This window comes from Carassius auratus, chromosome 12 (genome assembly GCF_003368295.1).
Source record: "Carassius auratus strain Wakin chromosome 12, ASM336829v1, whole genome shotgun sequence".
NCBI lineage: Eukaryota > Metazoa > Chordata > Actinopteri > Cypriniformes > Cyprinidae > Carassius > Carassius auratus.
This window is the reverse complement of record NC_039254.1, coordinates 2,973,175-2,983,164: the sequence shown is the minus strand read 5'-3', so window position 1 is coordinate 2,983,164 and position 9,990 is coordinate 2,973,175. Positions and strand designations below refer to the sequence as shown.

General features: G+C 34.7%; 1 protein-coding gene across 1 annotated transcript; it reads right to left on the bottom strand.

The window, feature by feature from the left end:
* Nucleotides 1–1,277: 1,277 nt before the first annotated feature.
* On the bottom strand, nucleotides 1,278–9,533 carry psmd11b (proteasome 26S subunit, non-ATPase 11b). The gene is made up of 13 exons (XM_026276267.1): nucleotides 9,417–9,533; nucleotides 7,670–7,771; nucleotides 7,382–7,578; nucleotides 5,233–5,290; nucleotides 4,759–4,953; nucleotides 4,518–4,662; nucleotides 3,786–3,846; nucleotides 3,541–3,603; nucleotides 3,330–3,455; nucleotides 3,177–3,212; nucleotides 2,635–2,686; nucleotides 2,103–2,245; nucleotides 1,278–1,982 (listed from the first exon to the last, which is right to left on the bottom strand). The coding sequence occupies exons 1-12, from the start codon at nucleotides 9,505–9,507 to the stop codon at nucleotides 2,103–2,105; spliced, it is 1,269 nt and encodes a 422-aa protein (XP_026132052.1). The 5' UTR covers nucleotides 9,508–9,533; the 3' UTR covers nucleotides 1,278–1,982.
* Between the last annotated feature and the right edge of the window lie 457 nt (nucleotides 9,534–9,990).

Here is a 9,990-nt window from a genome sequence, read left to right as displayed (position 1 = left end):
TAAATAATTATAACATTAAGTATAATGTTTTATTTTTATAAAACCTGTACCTTGTATCTGAAGATTTATTTCAATATATTCATACATAGGTTTCTATCACAAACTGCTGAGGGCACTAAACCCAGTCTGTCCGAAATTAATTAATTAATTACAGAAGCTCATTAAAATAAACTGTAGTATGGAATGGAAGAAAAGAAACATACACTCTTTTATCCAACCAGCTAGTTAGGTTGTTTAATTGTTGTTTTGGTTTTATTATTCATTTATTGTGATTATTCTTAATCCCATCACTTCTGTCTGCCCTCTGCTGTCATTAATCTCTATAACTAGAGAAACAAACTAATACTTAAATCCTTTGAAAAGCGAAACTTAAAATCTCCAGCTTTAAGATTTTACATATTTAATATATTAATCTGTGCTATAGTAATCTGAGGTTACGGTTTTTCTACTTTTTAACCACAGCAAACATTATATTGGCTTGGGTTCTCATGAAATATTTTCCCTGTGATTTAGCACTCAATCCCAAAGTATTTGTTGTGAAATTGCCCAACAAGAAAACACACATAGCAAAACAAACCTGCTTCCACACTAAGAAAATTGCCTGATTATATTCATGCACAAACAAGGGATAAGGATCATTTCCCTTAAAACGAATAAATATAACCAAAAGACTTTAATTAGTGAACAGGCCAACTCATACAAATATAAAACAGTCATTTTCCTTGAACTGAAATCTGCTTACAGCAAGATTTCAATAATGAGCTTTGGACAGAGGACTGCTGTGGACCACTTTTCATTGTTAGGCACAAAAAAATAAAATAAAGTTGTTTTTCTGTGTGTTTAATGTCTCACTAAATTCTCAATGCCAATGATAAATGCTATAGATCGGCACTACAAATCAATCACAATCACATGCAGGAAGCTCTCAGATCAACACTGGACTTTAAAAATTCATTTAAAAACATCATTCTTCCACAATAATTACTTCTTTGTTGTTGAATATTTATAAGTGCACACTGAACATAAATGAAAATATAAATAAGTTTTCCAAAGGATGTGTGAATGTATACATTTACAGAAAAACAGAGTAAAAAAAATAAATCCAAACATTGAATTAAAAAAAATATTGAGGTTATTTAACTTATATGATGGTCTACTGCTGGCAAACTAGAAATTTAGTTTGCATTGAGATATTGAAAAGATCTGAAAAAAAAAAAAAAAAACATCAACAAACAAAAGAATGAATGAAAAAGAATAAATTTCAGTGCAGACGTGTGTGTTGGGGAAAGGTTATTTTAATCAAAGACTAAAACCTTTGTAGGAATGGGCCGTTTAATATAACCACCCTACTTGGCAAACAGTACACTGTAAATACAAAACTGTAGAGACGGTATACTGCAAAAGTAAACGGCAAACAATACTCGATCGCACGAACTTAGAAAATAATTTCTAGTGCGTGTTGTAATATGATTGGCAACTGTGCTTATTACAGAGCCTCTTCCTTACAGCCAAGTTCCTTTGAATCTCTCATCTACAACAATCATTTAGAATGTGCATCCATAAAATGAAGAAAAAAAATGTAAAAGATATGCACTACGGCAAACAACCGATGAACCGCAGATAACCGAAACCCAAGAGTCTGTATCACAAAGTTGCTGGAATTAAAAAACGTTAAATGTAGAAGAGCTATACAGTTCTATATGACATTTTAGGATTTTATTGTAGTTGTACAACATTCCCTGATGGCCTGTGTTGGCCGTTGAGAGATACAGAGAAGAACAAAAAATAAAAATAAATTCAGAGGGTTCAGAAAGATGAAATTGTCCATTTGAAAGAAAAGAAACATTAAAAACTCTCAACTGGGGAACAAGTAGGTCTTGCTCAATGTTGTCCCTTTTTGCTGTGAGAAAAATAAGCTCCACACACACAGGCAAACTCACGCATACAACCATTTCACACAGCAGCAGCTTCTGACGTTTATTCTGCGGGAGAGAGACATGAAGATAAACAGATAAATGAATTAACCAAAATTCATAACAAACATGGACATTTAGAGAGTAAAATATGTGTGTGTGTGCATTTGATTGTTTAAAGCTCCTCACCTATGTTAACTTCTTAGCCTTGTTGTACAGGGAATCCACAACTTTGCTCATGTTCTGTATGGTTTCTAGAGCTGCCTCGTAAGTCTTGTCCACAGGGGGCTCTTCGAATATGATGAGCACTCCTTCACCTTGGTCAAGAATGCCTGCAACAGTAGAATTCCATCAGACAAATGAATTCAAGGGATTTTAACACTTTTATTAGATTTAGTTACATACTGTAGAGGAGCAGGAAATGATTAGGAGACTCATGAATAAGTGTTATTATTTGTTTATAATATAAACTCTGGGCTTTTTGGCACGGAGAAGCTTTGTACAAACTCAATTAGAACATTTTTCACATTAATCTATTCTAATTCAAGCAATAATTAAAATAATTACCCTCACATGGCCTCTTTAAAATGAGGGAATGAAATCAGTGCTGTGGTGTCATGGTTATCAATGACATGCTCAACAGTCAAAACAAACATTTTTTTTTTTTCATTTTTGTTAACATTTTAGAATAATAATACAATAAAAAAAAAAAAAGACAAACCATGAAATTTTTTGTCCAAGATCATCTGTGACAGTTTCCTCTCAACATCATCCTGTGGGAAACAAACAAACAAAAACATAACAGAAAGAGATGTATATTTTAGTGATCATACATAGAAATATAGTCAATCTTGATTTCATAACTTATCAATTTGTTGTTATTTTGTGGTGGCATTGAATGCTGCAATCCTGTGTCATTATGATATAGCTAATAATAGTATATATATATATATAAAAAAAAGATTAAAACTAGAAACCATCCACTTTTCATGACATATTGACCATCTAATAATACTATGTCTTACTATGTCTACTATGTTTATGAGCACAGTTTATATTACATTTATATCATACTTTCAAGTTGAGCTTTTAAAAACATAATTTATTTTGATAGTACTACAGCGTACTATAAGTGTCTAATAGAGCTATTTGTTGTTTGGTTAAATAGGAGCATCTGAAGGATCTGAAGGAGCATCTGGACCTGGAAACAGTGATGCATGACCTCTGGATAAAATCTTATGAACAGAAGGAAACAGTTCGTACCTTTGAAAGTTTGATGAGGCCTGCTATGTGTGTTATCTTAAAAATAGAGAAAAAGGTTGTAAGCTTTGGTTCTTTATAAATTTAGTCTTCAAAAACATACCATTAAAAAACAAAAGATACACTTTCAGATGAAAATATTCATGCACACACTACCTGTACTCTGGAAAAGGGCTCAATGACCCGAATGAGATTCTGTTCCAGCAAATTGTCATAAAGCTTGGCCAAATGTGTGTTGATGATGGGGTCGTCCCTCAGCTCTTTAGTGTACTCTGTCAGGGCCTTCGTGTGTGAAAGAGCAAGCAGAATGCTGAGCATGACATCACAGAGTTCAATTAAAAATGTATACAGAGAGTCAAAGTCTCACCTTTTCAAAATCTGCTAATGATCTGTTCTTGCTGGCTTGTGCTATACATTTCAGTGCATCAGTCTGATGGAGAAATAATTACAGGGCACAACTATAAATGAGCACTTGCTCAGAATAAAATGTGTAGCAGGTTGTTAAAAGCAAATATAAAGGCATGGCACAAAAAGAACCATGAAGTGCTGCTGCAGAGCATTTGTTTGTAAGTGGTAATCAATAAAAAGACACTGGAATTTTAATGATCTCACCTGTCGCCCTGCATATCGCAGAGCCAGTTTGCCACTGATCAATGACTGTACCTCTTCTGGCCTGGAAGAAAAGGAATGAATACTTTTATTCAGCAGCGATGCATTGTAATAATCAAAAGTGACAGTAAAGACATTTATAATCTAATTTCTACATTCAAAAATTCTTTGGAAATGTATTTTTAATCAAACACTGCCGAACAAATGATATTATGGTTAGAACTGATATATTAAGCAGTAACTGTTTTTTTAAATACAGATAATAATAAAAATTTCAAAATCTGCATTTTAGAATAGATCATGTAACACTGAAGACTGGAGTAATGCCATCACAGGAATATATGTATACATATAATAATTTTCTTTTTTTCATATATTAACAAAAAGAAAAAGTTATTTTAAATTGAAAAGGTTTTATTGTATCTTTAATCAAATAAACACAGCTTTAATGAGCATAAGAGACATCTTTAAAATATTTAAAAAAATATTAACCCCAAACTTTTGAACAGTAGTGTATAATCTGTGATTTAATACGTGCTACACTTTTATAGACTTAAGCTAGAAGTCATTAAGCGTAGGTGATGATTTATGTACTGGAGATATGAGAGCTTAGTATTACTTAGTAAGGCAGTGTTACATAACAGAGCTTGGCATAACCAACACAATGACTGCTGTATGATCCTGTGGCCTCCCACACACAAACAGCGATAAACTGTAAGCGGTTATCTCACTTACAAGCTGAGCATGATCTTGCAGAGGAGCATGTATTTCAGTGCAGTGACTGCCCTGGGGCTGTCGATGGAGTCGTAGCCCTCAAAAGCCTCAAAGAAGTAAGAGTAGGCAGTTTTCCAATCTTTCTCCCCAGCTGCATGGATGATGCCTGAAGTACAAGGGTGGAATGGTCACATACCAGTAAGAAACACACTTTCAATTTCAAACACACTAGCAGACCACTAAACTGAAAAATGAGACTTGCCTGACTGCATATCAAGAGCCGCTTGGAGCTTTGGGGGACAGTAAATGGCATTGGCGGTGGTCCTGGCTGAGGTGAGGGCAGCCCTGGCTTTAGGAAGGTTGCTGAGAGCGTGGTAGGTTTTACTCTCCAATAGCTGAACCTCCACCAGCAGAGCTTTGTCATCCATCTTCTTCAGCTCCTGTAGCAATTGGGTACCTAAAGATAAAGAAAAGCGATTGTCTCTGGTGAAATTTTCAAGCACAAGTACTACAGTGTACAACAAAAATACAGTGGGATCCAAACAACAGAGTACACTAGTGAGGATGCTTATATTTTGTAATTTCCTAATTAAGATTTAAATCATAATCTGTGCAAAAAAAGTTACAAATATTTTATATATAAATATAGACTGAAAGAACATGAATTTCTTAGTATTTGGCTCAGATGTTTGAATCCCACTACATCCACACATTTATTTTTCTACATTATTCTTACCCAGCTGAAGGGCTTCCTGATATCTCTTTGTGTCAAAGTAGAGTGAAATGAGTCGAGCCTGATGAAAAAGAAGGAATAATGATAAACTATATTGTTGTCTACTGCTAGTTTATTTGATTCTTTAATTTAGTTAAGAATATTTTTTTATATCATGATAGCAATATTATTATTAAATTTCAACTAAATGTTCTTTTAAACTTTCGAACATTCAAAGAATCCTGAAAAAAAAAGTGTCATGGTTTCCACAAAAAATATTAAGCAACACAACTGTTTTCAACATTGATAAGAAAAAATGTTTTTGAGCAACAAATCAGCATATTAGAATGATTTCGGAAGGATGATGTAACACTGAAGACTTCCATTAAAAGGAAAAAAAAAAAAGTTACATTCATAACAATATATATATATATTAAGCTAAAATAATTTCATAAAATTACTATTTTTATATAAAACAAATGCACCCTTGGTGATATGTAAGAAAGAAAGAATAATGATTAATTATTTTACTGTCTACTGCTAATAATTTTAATGTATAAATTAAATTAAGAAAATAAAAAAGTATGACTGTTATTATGGCATAATAACAGTAGCAAGTCACAAAAGGACAAAATTTACACGTTTACTTTGTTTTATTATTAGAGAGTGAAAAACTGTGGAAAAAACAATGCAACACATGGAGAGACTTATTGCATTTTTTTTATATGTTAACCGCTTTAAGGTTTTGTATTAATATGGTGTAGTAATATAAAGGTGCATCTCAATAAATTAGAATGTCATGGAAAAGTTCATTTATTTCTGTAATTCAACTCTAACTGTGAAACTTGTGTATTAAATAAATTCAACGCACACAGACTGAAGTAGTTTAAGTCTTCATGTTCTTTTAATTGTGATGATTTTGGCTCACATTTAACAAACCCCACCAATACACTATCTCAACAAATTTGAATACTTCATAAGACCAATAATATGTTCATTTACTGTACATGTACTCAATACTTGGTAGGGGTTTCTTTTGCTTTAATTACTGCCTCAATTCGGCGTGGCATGGAGGTGATCAGTTTTTGGCACTGCTGAGGTGGTCTGGAAGCCCAGGTTTCTTTGACAGTGGCCTTCAGCTCGTCTGCATTGTTTGGTCTCTTGTTTCTAATTTTCCTCTTGACAGTATCTCATAGATTCTCGATGGGGTTCAGGTCTGGTGAGTTTGCTGCTCAGTCAAGCATATCAACACCATGGTCATTTAACCAACTTTTGGTGCTTTTGGCAGTGTGGGCAGGTGCCAAATCCTGCTGTAAAAATGAAATCTGCATCTTCAAAAAGCTGGTCAGCACAGAAGGAAGCATGAAGTGCTTAAACTTTTCTTTGTAAATGGGTGCAGTGACTTTGTTTTAAAAAAAACACAATGGAACAAAACTTGCTCTCATCTGAAAAGAGGACTTTGGACCACTTGGAAACAGTCAGGTAAGACACCTCTGATGTTGTCTGTGGTTCAGCAAATTCATTGACACTTCTGTGTGTGGTGGCTCTTGATGCCTTGACCCCAGCCTCAGTCCATTCCTTGTGAAGTTTACTCAAATTCTTGAATTCATTTTGCTAGACAATCCTCATAAGGATGCCGTTCTCTTGGTTGGTTGTGCATCTTTTTCTTCCACACTTTTTCCTTCCACTCAACTCTCTGTTAACATGCCTGGATACAGCACTCTGTGAACAGCCAGCTTCTTTGGCAATTAATGTTTGTGGCTTACCCTCCTTGTGAAGGGTGTCAATGATTGTCTAATGGACAACTGGCAGGTCAGGAGTCTTCCCCATGATTGTGTAGCCTAGTGAACCAAACTGAGAGACCATTTTGAAGGCACAGGAAACATTTGCGGGTGTTTTGAGTTGATTAGCTGATTGCCATGTCACCATATTCTAATTTGTTGAGTGAATTGGTGGGTTTTTGTTAAATGTGAGGAAAAATCACAAAACTTTTCCAAGACATTCTAATTTATTGAGATGCATCTGTACAATTCACTTGAAGTCAGTTCATTTCAGCATAAATAGGTTCTTTTATGGCATCCACTCAGATCTTTGAACTGGAATTAGTGATTCATGATTAATTACTGGTTGATTGGCATGACAGTCCAAAGCTGTTTATGCAAGATTTGTTTACCTCTAGGGCTTGTCTGAGGAAGGTTCTTTTCTCAGCTTTAGCCCATTCAATGCATTCCAGGCACAGCTCAACCTCCTGGCCCGTGGCAGCCTCCATGTCCAGAAACAGATCCAGGAGAGAGCGCACCAACCGTGCTGCCTTTGCCTTGCTTATGGAGATCAGGAAAGGCCTTACAAATTTCAGCAGGCCACCAAGCTCTAAAGTAAAATGCAATGATAATGATGTGTCACAACATAGTAAAACATTTCTATATCAGGAACAGCATCAACCCAGAATGTCGATCCCAACCTGCAGCTTGTCCCGTCTTAGCCAGGAGAGTCCCCAACTCCAGGATGCTCTGCTCCTTGACACGAACTGCCTCTTCATCATCATCCTGGACATCTCGTCTCACTGAAAAATCAAGACAAAGTGAAAATGCTAAGTTAAATAGTAACTAAGACCAATGATCTTTCATAAAATTTCCCATTAATATGAAAAAAATAAACTTGAATATTATATATATATATATATATATATATATATATATATATATATATATATATATATATATATATTTATAATGTATGCTGCTGTTGCAATTAAAATGAAAACGTATATACAAAATTAGTAATATAATACAAATTTCTAAATGACAGATATAGCCTTTATATAGTGATGGAACAAAAACATCAAGTGTGTTAGATAATGACTGTTTTGTATAACTGGGGTAAATTTAGAACATATTTGTAAGTAGCACATTAAAGAAACAATTAAGCATCCATTTGTGTCTTAATAATCTCATGTGAGTTTAACCTTTTTAATTATATTTATCACAATAGCCGTTTAATTAAGAGAGGAAAAAAATCTAATTAGTGAATGTACCTTTACAGATAAAGTGTGTCGTTTCAACTGACCCTTCTAATGACTTTCAACAGCTTTCCCTGAACACTCCCCCATCAGCCATTGGTAAACAATACATATATACCGCCCCCAACTCCTGCCATTGGCTGAGCCATTGTTGCTGTTTTGGGATTGTCAGGGGTCAGTGTTTTCGGAAAAATCAACCTACAAATTGCTTTCTTACATCTGTCTCTCTGCATTTATCTAGTTGAAAACTTTAATGTCTGAAAAAACTATAAATTTCACCTTTAAGAATGACTTGCTTAAAGTAATAACCAAGTACATAAACCTAATTATTAATTTAATCTAATATTAAACCAATTGACATTATGGTACTCATAAGTAAAAGACGAAAACAAGAATCCGGTTGACATGAAAATAACTTAACAGGTCTTGGAGACGACAAAAACATAAGATGGCACATACTCGTCAAAAGTTTTAATTAGTCAGAAAAAACAACAACAACAACGCCGATTTAAATCTTCAAACTAGTTCTTTAATCTAAGACTGCGCGTTATGCCCTAATTTTTCAAGGCCATTTATTTAAAAAAATTATAATAATTATCATTTCAGTATTCAAACAGAGAGAGCAACAAATCTCAACGAATGTCACTACAGCAAAAAACAGAAATGTCAAAGCTTGCTTAAACGTTGGTATTAAACACGCCAATCGAGCTAAGACTGTAAAAATACACCAATCTCGAAATATATGTCATCCGTGGAGACATAATTAATACAAAATGTAAATATTACTATATGTGATAAAATGCGCCTTGTCCTGGAAAGGTGGCTAATTTTGGAGGCTAACTGTCCATATACACTGGCTGTGTCTCAAAACACAGTGAGCTGCCTAGTTAGACAGTTTTAGCGAATCGGAGGTCGGTTCGAACGTTCGATTCAAACGTTAATAAACGGACAAGAAGCCCAAAAACAGATGTCTTTATTCTATGCTCGATTCGAACTTCCGAACACGGTAATAAGGTCCAAATATGCTGCCTATGGAGGCAGCTCACTGGGTTTTGAGACGTGCGCACGCACACAGTACAGTGAGTCAGCACCGGTTCATGGCCCACCAGCCTTCCTAATAATGAAGCATTAAAGTAGCCATGCAAAGCGAAAAGTAAACTTTTAACAAACAATCTAAAGACAGTTTTACCTATTGAATGAAAAATGTCAATAGAAGCGTTTCTGTCTGTGCTGATGAGAGACTGAGCTCTCTGAAACTCCACCACTGCCGCGGCTGCCATCTTCCCTATTCAAAAATCTCACTACCCACAAGCACTTGCGAGCCCAGCCGGAAGTGCGCCAACACGTACTTGCGTGCGTGCCTGCGGTGGCAGTCTGGGTTTTGTAGTATTTTTGGCTTTTACTTGTCTAGTGCACGATTGAGTACTAAAACATTTATAAACATTTATATCTCAATTGCATTATGATCCTAAATTCTGCTATTATTACTTTTACTTTATTAATACTACTAACTAAGTTAATTTCATATGCCACCATGCTGCTTAAAGAATTTCTACAGTTGTGGTTTTTATTTTTATTTGTTATTATTGATTTATAATAATACATAAGGTAGCCTGGTGTATGGTTATGCTTATGCCATTGACCATCCTGCCTGTTTATGTGCTTCTGCTGAATGAAAACACAAACCCTGCTAACAAGGAACGATAAAGTAGCTAATTAATTAATAACATTCTGACAAAGTTCTTTCAAAGTTAAGAACAAAC

Excerpts from the sequence above, each read along its gene's own strand:
- psmd11b (XM_026276267.1), bottom strand. The coding sequence starts at position 9,507 with ATGGCAGCCGCGGCAGTGGTGGAGTTTCAGAGAGCTCAGTCTCTCATC. Across the intron at positions 5,291-7,381 it reads TCCTCAGACAAGCCCTAGAG|GCTCGACTCATTTCACTCTA; the intron begins GTAAACAAATCT and ends CTTTTTCATCAG. Across the intron at positions 3,213-3,329 it reads AGCCCTTTTCCAGAGTACAG|ATAACACACATAGCAGGCCT; the intron begins GTAGTGTGTGCA and ends TCTATTTTTAAG.